The sequence below is a fragment of the Phytophthora cinnamomi genome (assembly GCF_018691715.1).
Source record: "Phytophthora cinnamomi strain GKB4 chromosome Unknown Contig62, whole genome shotgun sequence".
NCBI classification, from domain to species: Eukaryota; Oomycota; class Peronosporomycetes; order Peronosporales; family Peronosporaceae; genus Phytophthora; species Phytophthora cinnamomi.
The window spans coordinates 225011-248543 of record NW_027150995.1 but is presented as its reverse complement, the minus strand read 5'-3'; the positions used below and the strand labels follow the sequence as shown (position 1 = coordinate 248543).

At 56.4% G+C, this 23533-nt stretch overlaps 9 protein-coding genes across 9 annotated transcripts; 4 read left to right on the top strand and 5 right to left on the bottom strand.

Annotated features, from left to right (window-relative positions):
* Window positions 1-223: 223 nt before the first annotated feature.
* On the top strand, window positions 224-1029 carry IUM83_06810 (Chloride Channel (ClC) Family; the record flags this gene model as incomplete). Its single annotated transcript, XM_067931042.1, has 2 exons — window positions 224-374; window positions 449-1029. The coding sequence occupies 2 exons, from the start codon at window positions 224-226 to the stop codon at window positions 1027-1029; spliced, it is 732 nt and encodes a 243-aa protein (XP_067787120.1).
* Window positions 1030-2777: 1748 nt separating this feature from the next.
* On the bottom strand, window positions 2778-4935 carry IUM83_06809 (RlpA-like double-psi beta-barrel domain; the record flags this gene model as incomplete). Its single annotated transcript, XM_067931041.1, has 2 exons — window positions 2778-2791; window positions 3039-4935. 2 exons carry the CDS (start codon window positions 4933-4935, stop codon window positions 2778-2780), a joined length of 1911 nt encoding a protein of 636 aa, XP_067787268.1.
* A 1758-nt stretch (window positions 4936-6693) lies between these two features.
* Window positions 6694-8271, top strand: IUM83_06808 (RxLR-like protein; the record flags this gene model as incomplete). The annotated part of the gene is made up of 1 exon (XM_067931040.1): window positions 6694-8271. One exon carries the CDS (start codon window positions 6694-6696, stop codon window positions 8269-8271), a length of 1578 nt encoding a protein of 525 aa, XP_067787267.1.
* Window positions 8272-8496: 225 nt separating this feature from the next.
* Window positions 8497-9199, bottom strand: IUM83_06807 (transcription corepressor; the record flags this gene model as incomplete). The annotated part of the gene is made up of 5 exons (XM_067931039.1): window positions 8497-8622; window positions 8687-8755; window positions 8827-8930; window positions 9011-9100; window positions 9184-9199. 5 exons carry the CDS (start codon window positions 9197-9199, stop codon window positions 8497-8499), a joined length of 405 nt encoding a protein of 134 aa, XP_067787270.1.
* A 119-nt stretch (window positions 9200-9318) lies between these two features.
* Window positions 9319-11102, top strand: IUM83_06806 (putative transmembrane protein; the record flags this gene model as incomplete). The annotated part of the gene is made up of 4 exons (XM_067931038.1): window positions 9319-10411; window positions 10480-10856; window positions 10928-10978; window positions 11061-11102. The coding sequence occupies 4 exons, from the start codon at window positions 9319-9321 to the stop codon at window positions 11100-11102; spliced, it is 1563 nt and encodes a 520-aa protein (XP_067787272.1).
* A 655-nt stretch (window positions 11103-11757) lies between these two features.
* On the bottom strand, window positions 11758-12687 carry IUM83_06805 (uncharacterized protein; the record flags this gene model as incomplete). The annotated part of the gene is made up of 2 exons (XM_067931037.1): window positions 11758-12318; window positions 12385-12687. 2 exons carry the CDS (start codon window positions 12685-12687, stop codon window positions 11758-11760), a joined length of 864 nt encoding a protein of 287 aa, XP_067787293.1.
* A 138-nt stretch (window positions 12688-12825) lies between these two features.
* Window positions 12826-13693, top strand: IUM83_06804 (Kinesin-like protein; the record flags this gene model as incomplete). Its single annotated transcript, XM_067931036.1, has 5 exons — window positions 12826-12831; window positions 12906-12988; window positions 13132-13281; window positions 13361-13614; window positions 13686-13693. 5 exons carry the CDS (start codon window positions 12826-12828, stop codon window positions 13691-13693), a joined length of 501 nt encoding a protein of 166 aa, XP_067787269.1.
* Window positions 13694-15737: 2044 nt separating this feature from the next.
* IUM83_06803 (U3 small nucleolar RNA-associated protein) lies at window positions 15738-17897 on the bottom strand (the record flags this gene model as incomplete). Its single annotated transcript, XM_067931035.1, has 1 exon — window positions 15738-17897. The coding sequence occupies one exon, from the start codon at window positions 17895-17897 to the stop codon at window positions 15738-15740; it is 2160 nt and encodes a 719-aa protein (XP_067787143.1).
* A 1042-nt stretch (window positions 17898-18939) lies between these two features.
* On the bottom strand, window positions 18940-22851 carry IUM83_06802 (ATP-binding Cassette (ABC) Superfamily; the record flags this gene model as incomplete). The annotated part of the gene is made up of 1 exon (XM_067931034.1): window positions 18940-22851. The coding sequence occupies one exon, from the start codon at window positions 22849-22851 to the stop codon at window positions 18940-18942; it is 3912 nt and encodes a 1303-aa protein (XP_067787140.1).
* Window positions 22852-23533: the final 682 nt, after the last annotated feature.

Sequence of the window (23533 nt, the reverse complement as noted above, 5' to 3'; positions counted from 1 at the left end):
GGAATGAAATGCTGCGTCAACGCACTTGAGCTACCCTGTCAAATGTGATATAATGGAACGTATTTGACAGGGATTGTGTTGGGGCGTACTTAGAGGTAGATGGTACAAGTTGAAGTGGAGTGGTACAGCATGTGCATGTTTCCGTTATGTGCTCACAATAGGGTTGAGCTTTAGTACTGAAACGGAGAAGAGGGCGAGTATATTGCGCTCGGGTTCCATTGAGATGCGGGAGGAAGAGGCCACGAAGGCGTCGTTCCAAAGCGAGTGGACCAGCACCGTGGCCAGGAAGCCGGCGGGATGGCGCGCACAGTGTTTGGAGTTCCTGCACAAGGAGGGCAGACTGACGCTGCTGCTCGTGATGCTCGGCATCTCGGGTACGTTTGCCATTGAAATGACAAGCAACTTTGCTGCGTAGAGCTGCTTATGCACGGCTTGCTGCTGCTTGCAGCCTCTCTGGTGGACGACATCATCGACATGGTCGTGCTCGGGTTGAACCGCACGCGCGAGGAACTCCTGAAGCTGGCCGGCTCGAATGATTCTCCCTTCGCGGAACTCGCAGTCTGGGGCGCGTTCACAATTGTCGTGGCGACAGCGAGCATCAAGTGGACGGCAGTCTTCGACCCGATGGCTGCAGGCTCGGGGATCCCTGAAATGAAGAGCATCATCTCGTACGAGCGCCGCGAGGACGCCAGCAGGTACCTCCGAGCACGTACGCTGGTGTCCAAGATCGGCGGACTCGCCCTTGCTCTCGGGAGCGGCGTCTCTCTAGGTAAGGAAGGCCCGTTCGTTCACACATCGTCGATCATCGCCCATCGGCTGATGAAGCACGTGAAATGCTTTCGTCGCATTTACGACAACGATTTCATGCGGCGCCACATGTACGACGCAGCCTGTGCCGTCGGGGTGACTACCACATTTCGAGCACCCATCGGTGGGGCTTTGTTCGCCATAGAAGTGACGAGCACGGTCTTCATGGTGTCGGTAGGTAGCGCTCCGAGGATTGTCACCACGTTTACACATTTGTGCTGACGTCTACCATTTGCGCGCTGTCACCACAGAACTACTGGCGAGCCTTCGTGGCATCGATTAGTGCCTTGCTAGCACGCCAGGCCGTTTATATGGCGCACCAGGACTGGGTGGCTGCATACCACGCCATGTTCGCCACGGGTTTTGTGCCTGAGTCATTTGCGTTTGCTGAAATCGTAGCGTTCGCCGTGCTGGCAGCCCTTACCGGCCTCCTAGGTGCGCTGTATGCCTCGGCTGCAACAGCGTTCAGGCTACGTTGGAAGGCCTGGGCAACTGGGAAATCTGCAGTGTTGGCATCATGGACAATACTGTTCCCACTCGCGGGAATCCTGTGTCTGCCAGTAGGCATGACTCGTTTGTCGTTCGGCGATATCTTGGGCGATCTCACCAGCTCCGATTCAAAACTCCCTGATCGATGGCATGCCGACTTGTCATTGTCTGTGTTCACAGTGCTCCCCCTTTCGGGGTTCATTCGCTTGATCGCGACAGCCATGTCCTTCTCGTTGCCAGTCCCGACGGGCGACTTCATTCCAACCTTCATTGCTGGAGCTACTTTCGGTCGATATTTTGGCGAAGTCCTTCGGCTCGCATTCCCCACCGCTCGAATCCTACCTGGCGGATACGCATTGGCAGGCGGTGCAGGATTCGTTGCCTCAACTACCAACACGACCTCTGTTGCCGTTATGGCGCTTGAGTTCACCGGTCAGTTTGTCTACACTATCCCACTGATTCTCTCGACTCTTATCGCTTCAAGTGTTGGCTGCGCGCTTCGGGTATCAGTATACGACAGCGTCATCGCCAAAAAGGGTTTCAGCCACGTGCGCACCCTAGATCTGCAAGACCTGAAAGCACGCGACGTCATGCTGAGGCGTTTCCCTGTTCTCACCCTTGAAATGGTCCGGGCAGAGCTCAAGACAATTATCAGAGCAACCTCGACGACGACTTTACCTGTGGTTGAGAACCTGGACACCATGATTTTCCTTGGTTGCGTTCCCAGTACCAGCATTGAAAAGTTCATCCAAGTGTCATCGGATGCCGAAAATGGGTCAAACATTCAGCTTCGCTCAGCACTCCATTTACCGAAGCACGACGACGCCGCAATATCTGCTACAAAACAGCCACCCGCAAAAAATGATAGCACGCTTACGCCCTTCGCCCTTGCCACAGAGGTAAGAGAACCAGAACGTGCATCAGATGTGGTTGAAAATGCCACCCCAGTAACCTCCATGGCCAGCGACGACACCAGCCCATTGGCAGCGTCAGATCACTCGACAACCCTTGAGGAGACTACAGACGCGAGCCAGCTGATCGATTCATCCGCACTTCAAGTCGACCCTGACACGTCCTTACAGAAAGTTCACCTGCTGTTCGAGATGATCAAGTGCTCGAGCATCTGGGTCACACGGCGAGGCAAGCTCATCGGGCTGCTGCACCGCCAAAACCTGCATGTCCGCATCGCTGAACTGAAGCGGAGAGATGGCCTAGTATGTCCGTCTTTACCGGCTAGCTCCGGACACCACCTGCCAAATTGACCTGGCAAACGACTCACGCACATTCGACTACCCATATAAATCGTGCCAAGACAAGAAACGCACTCACCAAATCGCTCCATATGCGCACGACTGGCCCAGCAGTTTCTTGGTTGTTTTTGGTTTGAGCTTATGCTGCTGGACATCTTACTTGACTTTTACTCGCTCGCTCTCGCCTTGCAAGCCACCCAAAACCGATAATGTAACACTTCGACCAACTCCCTAGAATTGCATCTCTGTTGAGAGCGATGAAAAATGGCATCAAGGGAAAACACAAGAACATAATGTTTAGATATGTACTCAGCGGCAGGATGAGTATAGTACAAATACATAGCCACGGGGGCGAGCAGCTTCCTGTGAACTGCTGCTGCTACACAGCTAGCTGCCGCTGCGATCAGGAATAAACTGGACTCAGGAAGCTGCTGCCCATTTGAGCCATACCCGTGGCGTCAAAATGACCAGTCAAAGCATCACAAGGCTAACCTGTAGTGTTGTGGTGTCGTCCGCTCTTCTTCGAGTACGGGTAGCCCAGAATGTTCAGGGATTCTCGGCTGTAGCCGCTGCTGCGCTGCGACGCAGACAGATCGGTGTTCTGCGCCGTTGGGTTTGACGCGTAGCTGTCCCGTGCCGAATAGCTGTAGTTGTCCGAGGCCGGTACACTGGGGCGCGCGCTGAACGAGTAGTTGTCCTGCGTCGGTGGGGCATTCGATCTGCCAGACTGCAGTGCCGTGTTGTTCGACAGCAATGACGCGTTCGTGTTGCGCGGCGCCGTTGACGCGTAGCTGTCCGCACTAGAAAGCGTCGACGCGTTGTTGTAGCGGCTGGACTCGCGGCCAGTCGACCTCATCGAGTTTTGCTTGCTCGGACGGCGCAAACTCGTCGCAGGGACGTAGCTCTGAGGAGACGTTACCGTGTTGGCATACGGATCAGCGGCACTGTACGGCTGGAACGACTGCGAGCCAAAACGACGCGAGTCACCCGACGACGTAGCGCGGGCTTCCGACTCGCGCATGTCGTCCACATCAAAGCTGGAGCGCTCTTCGTCGTTGTCATCGAACTGCTGGAAACTAGACTGGCGCGGCACAACCGGGGCTGCGAGCGTCGGCGCGGCCTTGACGTTCGACACGGTCGAGCGACGCGGGCTGGTGGCCACACTGCTGCTGTACGCGTAGGTCGGGGGCACGTAAACAGGCTCCGGCGACGGTGTACGATCCGACTCGTGCGAGGACGGCGCAGACGGGACCGAGGAATGGTCGGACGCAACGGGCGACGACGGAGAGTCGATAGCCATGGAAGCCGCAACAACAGCGGCGGGAACAGCATCCAGCGCCGGGGCAGGCGAGTTCGAGGTAGAATCACTCAAGTGCGAGCTGGGGCCCTTGGAGCTGGCAGCCGGTGAGAACGACTCGGCGTAGTCCACCGTCGGCGAAGCAGGTCGGTGGTGGTCGTCATTGTCTGAGTGGAAAGTCGAGTCACCCGCGGCAGGCACAGCCTTGGCCTTCGGGGACAGGTACTGGTTCTCCACGTCGTTCTCCGGGTCGGTCATGTCCTTGGACGCACGGTTGCGGCGGCGCACGAGAATAACCGAGCCCACAATGATCAGCAACGCACCTACACCGCCGACAACTCCGCCGATGACCGCCGCGTTCGACGAGCTCGTCGACGAACTGGTGTTTCCGTCGACACCGTCCGCCGTCGACGCCGAGTTAAACTGCACGCTGGATGTGGCACATCCAGACGTGTTCGTGAATTCAAAGGTGCTGTTCAGGGTGTCGCCGTCGTCCGACGTGACCGAGAACGCCACGCTCTTGTACCACGTGCTGGAGGACGAGCCCGAGTTGGCGCTGTACAGGAAGCTGGCCGACGTGCTCGTGGCGTTGACGCCGTCGATGGTTGCGGCGGTGATGACCTTCTGCGAGTTGTAGAACTGCAGCGGCACGTAGGTGGCCGAGGCGCCCTCCATGAGACAGGCCTTGATGTCGCCCGACATGAGCGACGTGGGGCACGTGCTGAACTTGTACGAGACCTTGGTGCTCGAATCCGTCGTGTCGATGGACAGCGCCGTCATCGAGTCGGCCGACAGCTCCAGCGTGCCGGCCTCGCAGCCGTCGCACACGTCCAGCACGTAGGCAGTGGTGGTCTTGCTCGAGTCATCGGCGCGCGTGACGGTGATGCAGCGCGCGCAGGCCTCGTTCAGCGAGTAGTCGGTGCTGGGCACGGACGCGTAGTACTTGAAATTGTCGCTGGACTCGGAGATGCCCTTGAGGCGGCACGTGCCGTACGTCGGGTCGCTGATGTTGTAGATCGACACGACGCCCGAGGCGGCGCACAGCTCCACCAGCGCCGCGGCGGCCGCGACCAGCGTCCAGCAGCTGCGCATGGCGATGGACTTGCGGGGGGTGGGGAGGGGACTGCGCTGCGCCTGTTGTGTTGTGCGAAGAGGGGATACTGTACCGCTGTCGCTGTCGCTGTCGCTGGGTGGGGCAGGACAAGCCGGTCGTAGGGAGAAGAGGGCAGGGATGGGCAGGAATCCGCCGCCGCTGCTGCTCGTGCGCTCGCTCGCTCGGCCTTTGCCTCTCGACTCTGCGCTGCGCTTTCGGTTGTGAGTCGGCGAGCAACGATTCGAACGCGGAGCTGGCTCCTCACCGCGCGTCGGGATGGACATGTGTGCTGCTGCCACCGACTGCAAAAAGAGGCGCGTAGGGGTGGGGCTCTGAATTATCCGACAAGACACGCAGCAACTTTACCACTTGAGATTTGAGAGGTTGGAGTCTGATGCACTTGAATAAGGTGGCAAATATAGCTTGATGAGGGAATCTTCTTTAGCGAGGGATAGGATCTCACAAGGGGAAAGTTGCCGCGTGTGATCGTCAGCTGCGCTCGCTGTCGCCACCGGACGAGCCAAGTCAGCCGTTGCAGTCGATTGTTGGAAACCAGAACTGGGGTTCAGCTAGCGGTTCATAAGATCGAGGGCGCTTGCTTGGCGCCTCTGGGCGGGTAATAATGGACGACTCGCTTTGCTGTCTGAGCCGGCGGTGACGGCGACGCGGCGGTGCCTGTATACACAATTGGATTTTGCCGCGCTCGAACCGACGTTGCTGGAGCGCAGCACGATCGACGCCGCGAGCGGCGGACGACGTTTGCTCCAGCGCCGGTGACAGGCGGCGGCCGCAGTTTCGTACTACAGTACAAAATGCGATGGCGGTCGGCCGGATCGCGCTGCGTTTTGGAGCCAGCCAGCTTAGGATCTCATCCGAGCCAACTTTTGGCTGGGTTCGAGCTCGCTTCGTATAGGGCTCAGCTCAGCTGAAGCGAGTAGCTGCCTCTTGACAGATATCACAAGGTGACCCTCGTTGGTCTTCATTGTGGGTCCCGCTGCTCGTCAGGAATCAACGCGGCAAAATTTGGCCGGGGTCCGTACACGGTCCAGCGTGCATGGCCGCTTGGAAAGACTTGCCCTTTTCTGTCGTCCTTCCACCCTGTCAAACACCATCATCGTGCGAGCCTCGCCTGCTTTGAATTGACACCTCCGCGCCGTGATTCGATGCAAGCGGCGTGGCAATCGCTGCCGAGCGTCATCAGCGTTAGGTTTCGGCGGGCAGTTGGCGGTTGCCACGCGCGACAGCTTCAAGCGAGCTTCTGCGGCTGGAGGCGGCCCCGAGGTGGCAATCGGCGTTGACGGCAGCGCGTTCGTGGCCTCAGCCGTGCGCAGATGGCGGCCCAGCTCGAGCGGACGATCCGCTGCCGGACGGCAGAGGGAACCCCTCTCGTCACGCGTGGGCGTATGCAATGAGCGTTTCAAACTGCAGTACTGCTGCCGAAACCGCAACACGTGCTGAAGCGGTGACAGCTCCCGCCAGTACTGTGACAGCTCGCGGGGCCCGAGGAGATCGGCCCGGCTTGTGAGGCCTTGCGCTGGATGGCCGTCACCACGGAACTCGGTAAATACGCGCAGCGGGGTGTTCCTCAGGCCAACAATGTAATGGCCACGTCGAGAGCAACCGCGATGACCAGCAAACTGTGCCTTCAACTTATCGCCTGAAGCAGCCTGGTTTTACCCGACTTGAGATCTACACCACTGTTACACCACATTGATGTGGCAGACGCCACGCGGATCGCATTGAACCCAAGTGACGCCATGGTGCCGCTCCTCCTCGCCGCTGCGCTCGCGCTCCTGGCGCCCAGCGCCGCAGCCGACCTGCCGCGATGGGACTTCTGGCCGCCGCTCGCGGGAGGCGCGCGCTTCACCGGCCGGTACCTGTCCTCGGAGCCGGGCGGCATCCACCTGAAGCGCCAGAGCTTCGAGCCCGTGGACCTCTTCGAGCTGCGCGAGAGCAAGCCCAGCTCGAACGCGCTGCTGTACGGGAGCGTGTTGCTGGACCCCGTCTTCCCGACGGACGTGACCACGGACTCGGCCGTCCAGGCGGCGTTCCTCGCGGCGGTAAAGGCCATCAAGACGCACGCTAACGTCCACGTGTCGCCCGATATCAAGGTGGCGCAGGCCGCCGTGTTCCCGCTCAAGATCACGGGCGACAACGGCGAGTCCGAGATGTCCGTCCTGCAGGACAGCGCGGGTGCGGACGGCCAGATGTTCCGCTTCACGAGCCACGTGATCTTCGGCTTCAACTTCTACTTGACGCTGGAGGACGCCAAGTTCAACTTGAGGCATCGGGTCGTGGTGGCGCTCGACCGTGAAGCCGAGCACAACGTCTTCCAGCACACGTTCGGCTCGCTGGAAGAGTCCGCGGACACGGAAGTGGACGAAGCGGTTGAGTGCGGCCTCGACAGCGAGGCCGAGTGCTCGGCTGCTCCTTTCGGCCCGCGAATCTTGTCCTACAATGTCTGGAACACCAACCCGTCGTCGGACGTGTATGGTGCTGGGCGGCGCTGGGCGCAGTACGAAAAACGTCTTGACCACCTTGTCAAGTTTGTGAAGGAAGCGCAGGCTGGTATCATCGGGTTCCAGGAGGTGCGCTATGATGGCGTGTTTGGAGAGCCTGGCAACCATGCCCAGGTGAAGCATCTTGCTGATCGTCTGCCAGGGTACCAGTACGTGTACCAGGCAGCGATGAGCTACTTGAACTCGAGGGTGCCCTACGAGCGCATCGAAGAAGGGCCTGCCATCTTCTCGAAGTATCCGATTGTGTCGAGCGACTATTTGTTGCTCAGTCGCGATCCGAACGACCCGAACGACTCGCACCAGCGTCTTTGTCTTCACGCCGTCGTTGACTATCCGCAGTGGGGTGAGATCGATGTGTACGTGACGCACCTGTCGCTGAGCGAGCGATCCAGGGAGCAGACCAAGGTCGAGATCTGGGAGTACATGCGCCAAGGCAAGGGCAAAACGCAGGTGCTTTTGGGCGATTTGAATTCAGAGCCGCAGTCTCTCGGTATTCGCTTCCTCAGTGGTGAAGCCGAGTTGCTTGGCCAGACAACGGATATGAAAGACGCATGGTTGCAGGTGCACGACGAAGCTGAGCCTCGGTCCACAGATCCGGAGGACCGGCAGCACAAATTTACGTTCCCTAGTGACAGCCCGTCCAAACGCATTGACTTCGTGCTCTATCGTGGCGAAGGAAAGGTTAAGGAGTGCGAAATCATCGGCCAGGAGCCCACAGAAGACACCAAGGACTACCCGGATGATGTAGGAATGCTTCACCCGTCCAGCCCGATCTATGCGTCCGACCACAGAGGTGTTGTCGTCGAGTTTGAGTGAATGCCGCATGCCGTGCTGCAGCTGTGCGGTGTTTATCCACCACGTCACTTCAAGCTGCCAAGTGTAGATTCATTCGTGCGGACAGCGATGACATCGTGGGACATATGCATAAATTTTTGCTGGTCAAACGCATAGTACAGCTGATCCGAGTCTGATCATCAGACTCTTGAGCGCTCACATTTTACATACTTCTTACCGCCTGCTGCAGCAGCCCTACGCCGCTGCTTACCACCCTTCTCTAGTCGCCTTCAACGAGGCTTGCTTGAACAGCGCCGTCTGTTCAGCCAGCAACTCGTCACGCGAGGCGGTCTTCGCAGCCGCCTTGCGAGAGGCTATCCGGTCTTTCTTCTTCTGCAAATGGCGCTGCGTCAGTGAATGGCATGTCAGGGCCGCACCTCTTCTCTGCGCTGCTCACCTGCGACTCCTCGTCCAGCGATCCCTGCAGTTCCCTTATCTCCTCGGCGTAGCGTTGCATCCCCAGGTTCTGCGGTCACCGTACACCACCGTCAGTAGAATCACGATAACCCAGCACAACGTGAGAACTCCTGCTCGAACCTCCAGCGCCGCCGCCACGTGCTCCTGGGTGATGCGGTAGTTCTCCTTCTTCGCAGCGCCCTCCGCCACTGCGTTGGCCTCTTGGCCCACAGCCTGCAGGAACTCTATAATTACAGCAAGTCGTCCCCAGTCAGCAACGACGCCGCCATCACCCGAGTATTCCTCCCCCACAGCGCGACTTTACCGCCAGCGCACTCGTTGACCCAGTCGACCGTCTCCTTCGAGATGGCCACGTCGCCCCCCACCACGTCTCGCAGCAGCTTCTCGATCGCTCCTACCCGGTCAGAATACACACACAGACACATTCAGCAGGCCCACCATGCAAATAGGTACACACCGCATCCGTTCCGCGCTCACCTTTGGGCAGGGCCATGCTTCACCACCAAATGTATTGACTGCGGTCTAGTGAACTTATTACGAGTTGAGACTACTGAAACTCGACTAATTCCGAGTGAACCAGCAGTTTTCAGTTTTCAACTTCAACATCTTGCCATGGGGCGGCAGGTGGTGATCCCGCAGCACTCGGAGGCCTCAGCAGCAGCAGCAGCAGCAGCAGCAGCAGCAGGTGGCGATGGCGACGGCGACGGCGACGGCGACAGGAAGGACGGCGCGTACTGGAGCCGCCAGCTCGTGGTGCCGGCCAGACGCCGCCAGGTGAGCCGCTTCTGGCTGGAGAAGGCGCTGGTGCTGGTCGACGGGCTGCAGCTCTTCGCGCTCATGTGGCAGCTGTCGCAGCCCTGGCCGTGGCCCGCGCGCTGGCTGCAGGCCACGCGCTGGGTCAACGCCGCCACGCTCGACCTGTTCAGCTTCCGCGCCACGGGCGCCGCCATGGGCTCCACGTCGCAGCCGTTCTCGCTCTGGGGGGAGATGCCGCGCTACTGGCTCTACGCGCTGGCGTGGGCGCTGGTGCCGTCGGGCGGCGTGCTGGCGCTGCAGCTAGCCAAGCGGTCGTGGGCGAGTCGAGGCACCAGCGACTTCCTGCTGCTGGGCGCGGCGTGGGAGAACACGCTGCTGCAGACGCTGCAGGTCCTGTACGTGCCCGTGGGGTTGGCGGTGTTGCGGCTGGTGAACTGCAACGCGGATGGGGCTCTGTCGGTGGACCCTACAGGTATGAGCTGCGGAAGTGCCGGGCATGTAGCCGCAGCGGTTGTCGTGACGTGCGTCTTGGGCGGAGGGTTTCTGGCTGGATTGCCGTGGAAGTTGCGTCGCTGCATTCGTGAATCGATGGTGCACACGAGTGCCGAGAAGCACGAGCGGTTCCTGCAGGGAAAAGAACTCGAGTTTATGCTGGGCACGTCGGATACGTATCATGAGCTGCACATGCCGCAATTTGCGTCCTTCCGGAGACACTCGGTGGAGATGCCAGTGCACATGTGTCTGCTGAAGTTGGCGTTGATGTTAGTTTTCTCGGTGCTGCGATCGCCACCACCTTCGATGGCAAACCAAGGAGTACAGGGGTCACTCTTTGTGTTCATGGTGGTAGGAATGGCCATGTACAGGACGTGGAAGTACCCGTATCGCTGCAAATCGACCTGTTACTTCGCAATCCTGGTCGACTGGATGCTTGTCGCTAACGGTGTATTTGGTAAGGGGGCATCGTTTACCTGGCGGTATCTTTCTGACCGCTAACCACACCGTTTACTGGGATGTTAGTGTTGCTTTGTGCAAATGGTGTTCGCAGCGCGCTTACAGTGTCAACATCCGTGACTTCGTCGTTGACATTCCTAAATTTATGTTTCATAGTTGTGATCGGTCTGATGGAACTACGCGACATTGTGCTGCTCAATCTAAAGTCTCAACCTCCAAGCGCCAAGGAGCTATACTGGCCAACGAATTCTCAAATGAGAGAAATTGTCGACTTCGGCCCGCAAGTATATTCCTGGGTGAGCGCGATTCATAACGCGCGGAGTATCATTCTCGCTTCACTTTTGATGATACCGTCAATGCGGTCTTGTGAAGACTTGAAAAAAGTGCTGGACCAAGTAGAAATAAGCTATGAAGAAGCTGCTGGAAGTGATCATCTGTTGATGGTGGGTCGTCTCTACTGTACTTGCCATTTAGATGGATTTCTATTTCTCACATTGACCATATTTTCCTGCAGGGCCAGCTTTACGAGCTCTCTCTTTATGTTAACGAGCTCTACGTCGAGGCGGTAGCGTCCAGTCCTTTCCATCGGAATGGTTTTCCTGCAAAAGAGTTAGCTGATCTTAGCGGTGTTCTCCAACGACGGAAAGATCGGCAACTGCTTCTTTCCACCCGAAACCAGCGCGTCTTAAAGAAGCTGCATATTGCTAGGAGCTGGTCACATCAACCACGGCCGTATGCATCGACAAACACTAGTCGAATTCGAGCTCCCAATGCATTCGGTGTTCAATCATTTCTGGATGCTGAATCGGACTATCAGCAAGCTGCTGCTGTGACAACGGCATTGGATTGGAAGCCCGTGAACTCAGTCTTCTGTCTAAAGTGCAATGATAGCTCCTGTAACAAAAGGTCTACACTACTTATCACAGTTCTTGCGTGGAGTGAGTCGCTCAGTTTGGTACGGTGGTGCTCGATGCAAGATACAATTCTTCCTGAGAATTTCCAAGAGCAGTATTTTTCACTCGTAAATGCTAAGCAATACGGAATCTACTGCGAAGTTGTATCATGCGGGGATGCGAGTGGTTCCGCAGCGATCTTGCAAGCGCTAGCAACTCCGTCCATAGCGCCGATAGGCCAAGACGTGGTTAATGAAGGTGTACATAATGCCTTTCAGAATGTGTTGAATCCCCTCTGATTTACCGTAGTTAGCATTCGTGCACTAGGGGGAAATGGTTAATTAAGCTCTTTGTTTACAAGGATTTATTGATCAAGACAGACCTGTTATCTATATTTTCTACCAGATTTTTTATGCCTAAAGTATCTGCATGTTACGATCACCACTCGATTCTACATGTTAGTCGTAGGCTTCAGAGCTGTCGTCCCGGCCAAGAGGAACGTGCCGGCTGTTCGAGATGTATTCGGTGGTGGTGAGTCCGGTGGTGCAGTCGGCGAGCTGCTGTAACTATTCAATCGAGCTTGACGAGATGACGTTGGACGAAGCAACTTCGGGTTTGAACAACCAGACTTCGTCTTTGTAGCGCTTTCATAAGTGCCATAGCGGCGGTTGTAGTCTTCGCATAAAACGCCCCGAGGAGGGACCGTGCGTGCTGAACGCTCCTGCAACTGGAACAAGTTACTGTTGGATGCTTGGATTGTAGCCGTGGGGGAACCAAACTGCTGAAAGTACTTCTTTGCGTCGAAAACGATCGATTTGCCAATATTGAGATTCATACTCTCCATCTCTTTTTCACGGTCGAAAGCATCGTCGAAAGTCTCGAGTGTGGGCATGAAGGTTGAGTCAGCCGCCTCAGTGGATGAAGACAGTGGCGCGAATTCATGACCGGATAGGATTGTCCGAATAATGCCGAATATTCGAGTGTAGCCGTCCTGCGTGATTTCCTGTACCCACTGCAACAACAAGAGCCAAAATGTCAATTTCCTATCGCTTCGTGACGAACGATTACAATCCCCCACCATTTCTGCAAAGTAGAAAATGGAGCAGCAGAAGCGGTTGAAGTCAAGGTCTGAAAAAGCTGAGGCATCTCGCTGCCACATTTTAGCAAGCACGACGTCGTTCATCTCTTCATCCCAGCAAATCGTCATTTCGTACAACAACGTTGAGTACATTCCCTCGTATTCCTCACGCGACATGGCATCTGGGTCTGCACGAGGAACGAGCTTCCAGCATCGTTTCATTTCCTGCAGAGTCCGTCGGTGATTGCGAATTTGAGTGCGCTGCCGAAGAAGATACTCGTGGAAATGCTGCACTTGGTCCATGTTGCGTACGAGCAGACAACCCTGTTTCAAAATTGTTCCCAGGTTAATTCTGACGCAGTGTGAAATTGCGTTGCAAGACCATAGAACTGACCACGTGCAGACTTCCTATAGATAGGCAAAGTTATTTCCACTGTGCTAATGCAGGTGCGTATTTTTAGGCATCGCACTATACCCAGGCAATTCGCCCAAGTAGTCTGGTGCAAGAATGGGTGAGGTAGTTGAAGCTGCTGAGCGTGTTCGAGTCGTCGTCCGAGTCCGACCTCCCAACGATCGAGAGCTCCAGCAAAGTTCATGTCACCATGTAAGCTCATGTCAATTGATTGTTGAGGTAGCGCTGGCCCTCTGACTAACTACTACTCGACAGGCCTTGACTGTAGACGATGAAGCTGCTCAAGTATTTGTGTGCAAGAGAAAGCCTGACAATGAAGTTGATCGCGAACTTAGATACGCGTACGATCGCGTGTTCAGCGAGAAAGCCGACCAAGGTGACGTGTTCGACTACCTTCGTGACGGCGTTCAGCAAGTAGCGCAGGGATTCAACTGCACCATTTTCGCCTACGGTCAGACAGGAACCGGAAAAACGCACACAATGCTGTAAGTAAAGCTGTAAGTCACATGAACATTGCAAAAGAATGACGTATCAGTGACTTCTTCGATATTGCTACTTTTAAAGGGGAAGCGACCTGGAGCGCCACCTAGATGTAGCAACCTTAGACCCGGAGACTCCAGAGTGCTCCCCGAATTGGGGAGTGATTCCTCGCGCGGTTGAGAGTTTGTTTGAAGAGCTTCGTTCGATTAGTCGCCATGGCTCAGCGGGTGTTGTCCACTGCTCCTACATGCAGATCTACAACAACGACGTCTACGACTTGCTCCAGGATAACAAGCAGCGCATGAAAGACCCCCTTGCTGTACGGGAAATGATAAAAGGTAATGGGAAACAGATCTATGTAAGCGGGCTATCCGAATTTCGTGTCACGAATTTTCAAGAAACGCTGCAGCTACTTAAGGCTGGCAATCGAAATCGGACAATCCGAGCGACGGCATACAATGAGAAAAGTAGTCGAAGCCACGCTCTCTTGCAGCTCTCGATCGAAGTCGAGTCTCGCGGCCTGGAGAGCGCAACAACAATTATCCGACGTGCAAAGCTCAACCTCGTGGATTTGGCGGGCTCGGAGAAATGGGACACGGATGTAGTCATGGGCAGCGACCGCAGCAAGGAATTAACAAGCATCAACCAGAGTTTATCGGCTTTGGGCAATGTCATATCAGCACTCGCTAATCCGAAGCGAACGCACATACCCTATCGTGACTCAAAACTAACTCGGCTACTTCAGGACAGTCTCGGAGGCAACACCCGCACAGTGGTGATAGCAACAATATCTCCATCCGAGTTTGCTGTCGACGAGACAATCTCCACATTGCAATTCGCTGACCGTGCCAAGTGCGTGACAGTCCGAGTAAAAGCGAACGAATTGGTGGACGACGCAATTTTGTTGGCACAAGCGCACCGCGAAATATCTCGGCTGAAGTTATTGCTAAAACAAAGCGGATCTCACCAGCAGGTATCTGCGCTCGAAGAGCAAGTGGCAAGATTGACAAAAGAGAAGGCAACTCTTGTCACCGAAAACCAAAAACTTCGCCACACCATTTCGGCTCTTCGTAAAGCACCAGCAGTGACTACCACCACCTCCAATGAGAAGGAAACTCTACAAGCTACCAAACGCACAAAGCTCGGAATGGTAGCACAGCACCCCAGTCCACCAGCTCATCGAAACAAAGCTCACATCGATGATCGACACCAAGCATCTTCGTCATCATTGCAGTTAAATCAACTGCGCCTTGATCTGAAAGCTTTAGGGGCTGAAAGTAAGGCGAAGCCTGAAGCTTTCACATCGTTCACTGATTGCGGTAATGAGAACGAACGGTTCGAACGAGCAGCTAAGGTGCAAGAGATTATTCTGCAGGAGATTCAAACTGAACGGCGTGAACTGGAACGACAGCTTGAACTCCTTTCTAGTGGCAGTGACAACCAAAACCGTGGCCATTTAATAAGCAACAAAACTGGTGAGCAGTCTGGCGGAAGAGATACAGATCCGTGCCCAGTCTGTGGAAATGACATCGACGATCACAGTGATAACGAGCTAGATCGTTGTATCGAGGAGGAGATGAATATGATAAAACAGCAGCGTGCCGCTGCACTACAATCCGAGCCACTGCTCGACAGAAGCCTATCGGAGAGGAAAATTGTTCAGCAACGCCCTAAAACAGACGATGTGGCCTCGGTTCACAGTTGTAGTAATGGCATCAAAGTCATTCCTCGTTCTGCAGCGTCAGATGCAAGACTGCGCCGAGTCTCCACCTCCGCGCATGGAAAGCCTAGCCCATACCTCTCGAATGATGGTCGGAAACCCGCAACTCCTCCGCAAGTAAGGGTTGCTTCCAAACCAACTACCTGGGATAAAGCTTCATCAAAGAGTAGGTTGAAGGAAGCCTTCTCCGACAAGAATGGCTCACCGCTCGATGCTTCTCGTTCAACTCCTGACGGTGATGCCAGCAATCAAGCAGAATCGTCGTCACTGCCTCCACAGCAGGCGCCTATTCCAATACTTCGACAAGGACATAAAGGTCTGAAGGCTTTAAAGAAATTCCGGGCAGCATCTCCATACAGCAACGCCGTTCCCCGAAAGGAGAAGCGAACAACATCGTCAACAACGAATCATGAGAGCTCCGCAGTTCCGATCAAACCTGATACCGATAACGGAGAAAGTAGCCGCTCTACAAACGCCATCATCAATTCGGTGCGAGATATCGGACTGGAATTGAGCGTCTACAAATGCCGATACGATTGCTGGTACAGCTGTACTATCGTGGGCTTTGACCGCAAGCGGCAAATGCACTGCTGCCAATATGACTGCGGTGACAAGCAGTGGCAAGACCTCTCGGGGCACAAGGTGAAGGTCCTCGGAAGATCAGACGACTCGGGCTAGGAGCAGTAGACAGCAAAGGCTTTTGTTGAAATGCAGTCGTGGGTATCATACGGATCTATGTATTTACTTGCCATACTTATGACGGTGAAGAGCACCAGGCAAGCGACTCAGCACCTTCAACCACGGGGTCTCGACAATGATCATCTCGCTCTCCGCGGCGAAGTCGACGAACGACAGGGGGCGGTAGCGGTTGACCACGCGGCAGAAACCGTCCTCCAGCTCCACGAGCTCACCCTCCGCAGCGTCGTTCTTGCCGTCCGACTCGGTGCCAACGCTCATCGCGCGACGGCGAGTCTTCTTCGGCGGGCTCTTGGCGGATCCGTCCGCCTGCTTACCCATGTTGATCTGGTACAGACTCTGCTGCGAGTACAGGTACAGGAAGTCCGGGTTGGCCGGATCGAAAGTCATGCCCTTGAGGCTACGGCCTTCCACGAGCTCCTTGGGGAACTGCTCGTGGTTCTGGCGGTACCATTCCGAAAGCCCCTTGGTCTCCACGTCGTAGCACACGAAGCTGTTCGACACGAGCGTGACCACCAAAGTCTTGCCCGAAGGATTGAAGCCTATGTTGGTGTGCATCTCACTGGGGCGAGGCAGGTGGCAATAGAACTGCATCGAGTCGAGGTTGTAGATGGCGAGGTTGTTTGACGCGTCACCCGTGGCAAGCCACTGGCCGTCCGAGGAAATGGTCAACGAGACCAGCGGAGACGGCACACTAGCGGCCTCCTCTCCATCGCGGGCAGGCGTGGCCACCTCGAACGTCTTGATAACCTCCATCTTGGTCAGGTCAAGTACGCGAATCTGGTGCGAAGCCGAGGCGATAACGAGGCGAGTCGAGTCGGGCGAGAAGGCGAGCACACGCGCCGGTCCCGCGACGCTACGCGGCAGGGTAGTGATCTTCTTGGGCTGGAAGTCCTGCTTCACGTCCAGCTCGAACAGCTTGAGCTCCTTCGAGTTCGAGCACGCAATAAAGGCGGCGCTCGGGGCCAGCGCCGAGCACGACAAGTTGAGCGCCTTGCCCACGTTCAGCTCCAGCAGCAGCTTGTGCTTCTTCGTGATGGCGCCGGCGCTCGACTGCGAGGCCAGGCGCCAGAGATCCAGCGAGGTGGGCTTCTGCACCATGAGCACGCGCTCCTCGTTGGCCAGCGCGATGGAGCGCGGGTACGGCATGGACGCGATCTTGGCGGGCCTGGTGACGTTGAAGGTGTTGCCGCGGTACCACACGAGCTGGGTGTCGATGCCGCCGGAGACGAGCACGGAGTCGGCGCCCGACGACAGCGCGAGCGCGCGCACGTCGTGGCTGTGTCCGCGGTGGCTGTACGAGTAGGCCCAGGTGCTGTTGCCGCTCTCGGCCACGGAGCGGCGGAACTGGACGACCTGGTTGTCCACGCCCGAGGCGAAGAGCGTGTTGTTGCTCTCGCTCACGCAGATGGCGAGCACGTCGGCCGTCAGGTGCGAGAACTTCTGCAGCAGCGTGCCGGTGGGGGCGTTCCAGAAGCAGAGGCTGCCCGTGGAGTCGCCGCTCACGAGCGTGAGGTCGTCCAGCACCTGCAGCGCCCAGACCACGGCCTTCTGCTTGGCCAGCGTCTCGAGCGTGATGCGCGACTCGTTGCGGCCCGTGGCGGCGTTCCAGCAGTGGATGACGCCGGCCTCGCTGCCGGAGAAGATCTTGCGCGCCTGCGCGTGCCAGGCCAGCGACACGACGCGGCCGCCCGTGGTGAGGAAGGCCTTGCGGAAGTGCAGCTGGCCGTCCGCGACGGAGAAGAGGCGGATGCGGCCGTCCTCGCAGCCCACGGCCAGCTGCTGCGAGGCCGCGTCCAGCACCATGCTCCACACGGGGCCGCCGCTCGAGTCCGTCACGTTCTTGCGGCGCAGCAGCGCCAGGTCCAGCTCCCAGAGCGTGCCGTCCAGCGACGCGGCGAACAGGCGCTCGCCCCAGCACAGCGCCGACACCTGCGCCTGCGCCGAGCCGGCCAGCACGTGCTGCAGGTGCCACTTGCGCCCCACGCGCCAGATCTCCACGTCGCCCGTGGCGCGCGCCACGGCCAGGCGGTCGCCGCGCGCGTTGAAGCTCAGCGCGTGCACGGCCGCAGGCATCCAGTCCACGAAGCGGCAGCGGTGCACCTGCAGCGTCGTGGTCATAGCGGCGCTGCCGCCGTCGTCGCTTGCGGCCGGCGCCGGCGCGGCCTTGCGCTTCTTGGCTGCCGAGGTCTTGGGCGTCGTCATGGCGGGCGAGAGGAGCCGGGGACGTCCAAGGAATGACAGACCCACTGCTGCGGCTCATGTAGTTGGGTGGCTGCGGAGCAGCAGGCTGTGATTGGCGGAAATGTTAAGGGTAGTAAAACTCGAGAATAGTAACTGTTTTAAATATTATTATTACCATTTTAGAAACAGTAGTTTTTATCAGAACTACTATACCTAAATGATAATAATAATTATAATAGTTACTATTCTCAAAACTATTATCTACTTACCCAGTTTACTCACTATCGCAGGTAGTTTTCGGAAACTTTACGCAAACTTTCTCCTAACCCGCGCTCTCACGCACTGCGCACAAACTTTACGCACTGCGCACAAACTTGTATGTCGGAGGACGTATGCAAAACAGTTTCTCCAGGATGCAGGAGGATCTATGAATTTGGATCCTTCAGGCTCCTCCCCCGCTTGCCGCTGTTGCCTTGCGTGCCGGGTCCGCGGAGGCTGCTCGCGCGGCGGCGAGCAGTCGAAGTTCGCAAGTGCATGGGCCAAATGTACTACCCAGAAACGTAATTCACTACGCACAAACTTGTATATGGGCGGGAGTATGCAAAACAGTTTCTCCCGGATCCAGAAAGATCTATGGCGCGATCTTGTGTGCGCCTGTTTGGCAGACTCGCCGAGTTAATTTCGGGAATGGGCCTAATTTCGGTCGCCCGATCGCTTTTTTTCGGGTCTCTTGAGACTTGATAGTCGGCGAAACCCGATCGGGCGCCCCGAAATTAGGTAGGGAGATGACAAGTTCGTGTGTTCCACGTCAAAACAAACGTCGGTGTGGCACACATGAGCTATCTAGAAACGGGTTTAGAAATAGGTACACTTGGCGAGTACCGTAGCTCATGCGAGAATTGATATGTCGTCGAGTCGAATCGTCCGAAATTAGCGCGTGATTAGCATTTGGCTCGGCGTCAAGACATAATAGTCGTCAAAATCTGAATTTCCGAAAATCCGAATTTAGGAGGGGAATGGGTTATTCCGAGCCACAACCAATGTACTACACGAATAGAATGCTTCAACTTGCCAGCGACGCGAAGATGGAGTTGCGCTGCGCCAACAACTCTGCAGGCGGCCCGAACTCGGCCACTTGGCCGGCGTCCATGACCGCGATCTGGTCGCAGTGCAGGATCGTGTGGATGCGGTGCGCGATGATCAGCACGGTCTTGTCTGCGAACGTCTCGCGGATGGTGGCCTGGATGAGGCTGTCGGTGGCCGTGTCCACGTTGGCGGTGGCCTCGTCCAGCACGACGATTTTGCTGTTCTTGAGCAGCGCGCGGCCGATGCAGAGCAGCTGGCGCTGACCCACCGACAGGTTGTCGCCTTTTTCAGCGAGAGGGAACTGCAGACCGGAACCCCACGACGACACCGTGTCCGCGAGGTGAACCTGCTGCAGGACCGTCCAGATATCGCTGTCCGAGTACTCGTCGAACGGGTCGAGGTTGTCACGCAACGGACCGCTGAAAAGCACCGGGTCTTGTGGAATGATGGCGAGGCTTCGTCGAAGATCGTGCAGTCTGACGTTTTGGATGTCGACGCCATCGATCGTGATGGCCCCGCTGTCGAACTCGCAGATGCGGAAAAGCGCGATCACGAGAGAACTTTTGCCGGCTCCTGTGCGACCGCAGATTCCCACCTTCTCGCCGCCAGCGATCTTCATGTTGACACCTCGGAGCACGAGAGGCAGTTGTGGCCGATACTTGAGGTGGAGGTTGTCGAACGTGATGGCCCCCTGAGAAGGCCACAGATCGCTGTTGATCGGTGCACTGCCTGGCGAGTCTTTCTCTTGGGGGATTTCACGAAAGTGAAGGATGCGCTCGACGCTGGTCATCGCGTTGTCGGTGCGATCGACGTCGCGCACGGAGGACTGCACCATCGACGTCAGCATAAGCGCGTAGACGAGAGATATCCCCGACAGTAAAGTGCTGAGTTCCCCCTTGGTAGCCACCAGATACAGCGACACCACGAAAATGACCACGACTGAGAGAGCATCAAGTCGCACAGCCAGCCATCGGCCTGCTGCCCAATAGATGAAGAAGAACGAAGCGTTTTCGTCGACGGCGCGGGCGTTCATCTCCCCGAACGTGGCCTGCATCTTGAAGGCTCGAATAGTCTGCACTCCGTTCAGGGTCTCACCGAGTAGGTTATACACAGGCGACCGCGAGATTCCTTCAAGCCGCTTCACCTCACGTGACGTCTTCTTAAAGTAAAATCCTGTGACGACGAGCGCAACAACTACGGGAATGTACGAAATTCCAATCCAGTACGACGCCAAAGCGCACACTATGAAGCCACCCACGCTCAGCGAGACGTTCTGCACAAAATTCTGCCACTGTTGCGGAAGCAAGGAGTCCATTTGGTCAAGGTCGTTTGAAAAACGATTGAGAATTCTCCCGACGGGTGTCACGTCAAAATAGGTGTTCACCGGCGCGGCGAGCACACGTCGAAAAAGCTCGTCATGCAGATTCTTCGAGCTGCGGAGCAACATAAGCATAACTACAATACTGCGGCATACAGTTGCGACTGCCCCGAAAGCGATGAACCCGAAGTACCAAAGACCGAACCATGTGGCCGAGTAGGACGAGTCGGGGTCACGCATGTTACTGGCCCAATAGGCCTGCCACCAATTCACGACAACAAGCAGGCCTTGGCTAACTGAGTATCCCAGAACGACAATTGCCACAACCACGAATGCGCCTAAGCCTGTCTCGTCGAGGTAAGTCTTGTAAACGTAGCCGGTCACTCTGCCTTTCACGCGGTCTTCTTTCTCCACCAGTTGATCGTCAAGATTCGCGCCAGCATCGTCAGACTTGATGATAGAGCTGGATTGTTCAGGTTTTTCATTTGCTTCTGGTTCTACTTGTATCGATGAACCAGGATCAATGTTGACTGTCGACAGCTCTGGAAATCGAGCAACAATGTCGGCGTAGCTTCCTTCACCAGCAATTCGCCCGTTCTGCACAACCACAATTTTATCGGCGTGAGCAAGCAGATCATAGTGGCTATTAACCACCAGGATGCGAGTTTTGAGCCTGACGAGACCCAGAATACACTCCTGAAAAATGGCATGTGCCACGTGTGGGTCGACAGCACTCAAAGGATCGTCGAACATCAAGATATCGGATGTCTGCCGGTATAGAGCTCGAGCGACGCTCACACGGGCTTTCTGTCCGCCACTCAAGTTGATACCTCGCTCTCCAATCTCTGTGCGGTCTCCACTAGGCAGTGAGGCCAAATCCAAAGTCAGCTGGGAAGCTTCAAGTACGCTTTCATATCGTTCATTATCGAAATCCCCCTCAAACACGATGTTGTCACGCAAAGTTGCGTTTCGAATCCAGGCTTCTTGGCTCACGTAGGAAATTTCGCCCTGAACTTCCATGGTGCCAGCAGCCATCTGCATCTCGCCGAGCAACGCCTGGAGCAAACTCGACTTCCCGGACCCAACCTTGCCGACAATCATTACAAGACTTCCAGCCTCAATGTGGAGATTAATTTCTTTGAGGCAGAGGCTCTTCACTGCACTCATACCACAAGCAGTGTTGCCACTCTTCCCTTCGTCCTCGACTGTTGACGAGGGCCAGCAAAACTGAGCGTTTTCAATCGAAATGCTACCTTTTGGAAGCGATCCATTCACGACATCGCGCGCGGGGTTGACACCAGAGTCGTTAGAAACAGCCATCTCCAGCTCATTGCTGTCTAGGAACTCGTCGATTCGGTGACAGGCCACTGCTGACTGGGACAAATCAGCTATCCCCAAGGGGAACGCGTTGACGCCTTGGCGACTAACGTTGATAACCGCGATAAGTGTGAATGCTTGGATCACTGTAAAGCTGCCTCGGTACACAACGTATACGCCCACCGTCACACCAGCTAAGAACGTAGGCGTGAGGAATAACAGCGTTGAGTTGAGTATCTGCAGGAAGTGGAAGCGGCGATAGCGTGTCACCTCTTCACGACGAATTTTCTCCACGCGCGTTGCCACCGACTCGTTCCAGGCGTAAAACTTGGTCACTCGGATGCCCTGAAGCGCTTCGGACGTCACTCGAAGACGCTCTTCGGTCACAGGCAAAAGCTCTTGGCGAGCTCTGCCGATCCTCTTGGCCAGCCTGAACGACGTAGCAAGCACTACGATCAGCAGCACCAGACCAGCAACAGCAGCAATAGGATCGAACAGTACCCCGATAAGCACAAGCGTGACGGCAAACGCAATCGGTGCGAGCACGACCCACGGTCCGTTCAGCATCCCGTTGAAAACTCGGTCAATGTCGACGCTCACGAGCGTCATGATCTCACCGGAGGAATACTTCTGTCGTGCCTCGCTCGAGAGCCGCAGAGACTTGCGGTATACCGCATCCAACAGCAGTGAACGCATGTTGACCCCCACTCGCGACGAGATGAACCACGCGAAATTGAAGCTCATCATCGACACGAAGGCGGCGAATGAGAGCAGGACCACCAGAATGTAGCCGCTCTTGATCCCGAAGACGTTGTCGCGGTCGTCGATAAAGTCTAGAATGGCCTCCACGAAGAAGGACATGAGCGCCGAGCCGGCGATGAAGATGAGGTCGCTTGCAAACACGACGGCAATCTCGCGTTGAAAAGTTCTCACGAGCGCCAGAGCCACGCGAGGGATCCCCAGCGGAGTAGGCGTCTCCATGTTGTTGATAGAGCGGAGCTCGCGGTCGAACCTCAGTCGCAGCACCTCGCACGTGTCTTCGGGGCTCATGGCCCACACGTCCTGGCGCTCCAGTGCACGCTTGGCGCCAAGAGAGATCAGCGGCTGCAGCCACGTCATGATCACCATGGAGAGCAAGGACGCCGAGCGGATGGGGTGTTCTTGATCTCGAAAGGGCTTTCGTGGGTCTTCAGCAGTGGAACACTGCGATTTGGGCGTCTGCGGGGCAGCGACGTAAGGGTGTTGCTCCGCCATGGTCGGTGAGTGTGCTTTGGTCGACAAATTGAACAATGACAGCAAATGCAGGCGGAGGAAGAGAGGCCTGCTTGCGTCTCCGGGCAGCGCGTCGGTGCCTCTGACTGAACCCGCCTTCGCCTCGTTGAAGTAGTCGCCGGTGTATGTGCAAACAAACATGGTGGACGCCGATGGACGCCTGGCAATTGCGCAAACGCAGAATCGTCCATCTGCAGCGACGTCCCTGGCCAGGTCATTTTCCCAAATCCCAGTAGTGATCGTGCTGAGTCAGTCAGCACTGTTGACTGACAGTCTAGCCATACGCTTCCCCGTCTCATGGCGACTGCTGCTTCGGCAGGTGGTGCATCGCTCGCTGCACCGCGTTGAAGTCGATGAACGGGTGATGAGTGAAAGCATACCCCCCCCTTCCTCAAAGCAAAAAGCACTGACTGATTGATCGCTCGTGACTGGTGGACGAGTTCAATAGCAGCTACTGAACTATTATAGCGGGCGATCGGCGATCTGATAGCGACGGTGACAGTGCTCGGATGAGTGTACTATCAAATCCTACTCGCCTGTCGTGGTACATCCGAAGCGGAGTGGCTCGCTGGTACTTCTCATCACCCTGATAGGATGTATCGGACGACGCTGTGGTGCGGGATAACGCAGCCCGGCAACGACATGAAGTGCCTCGCGCACGCAT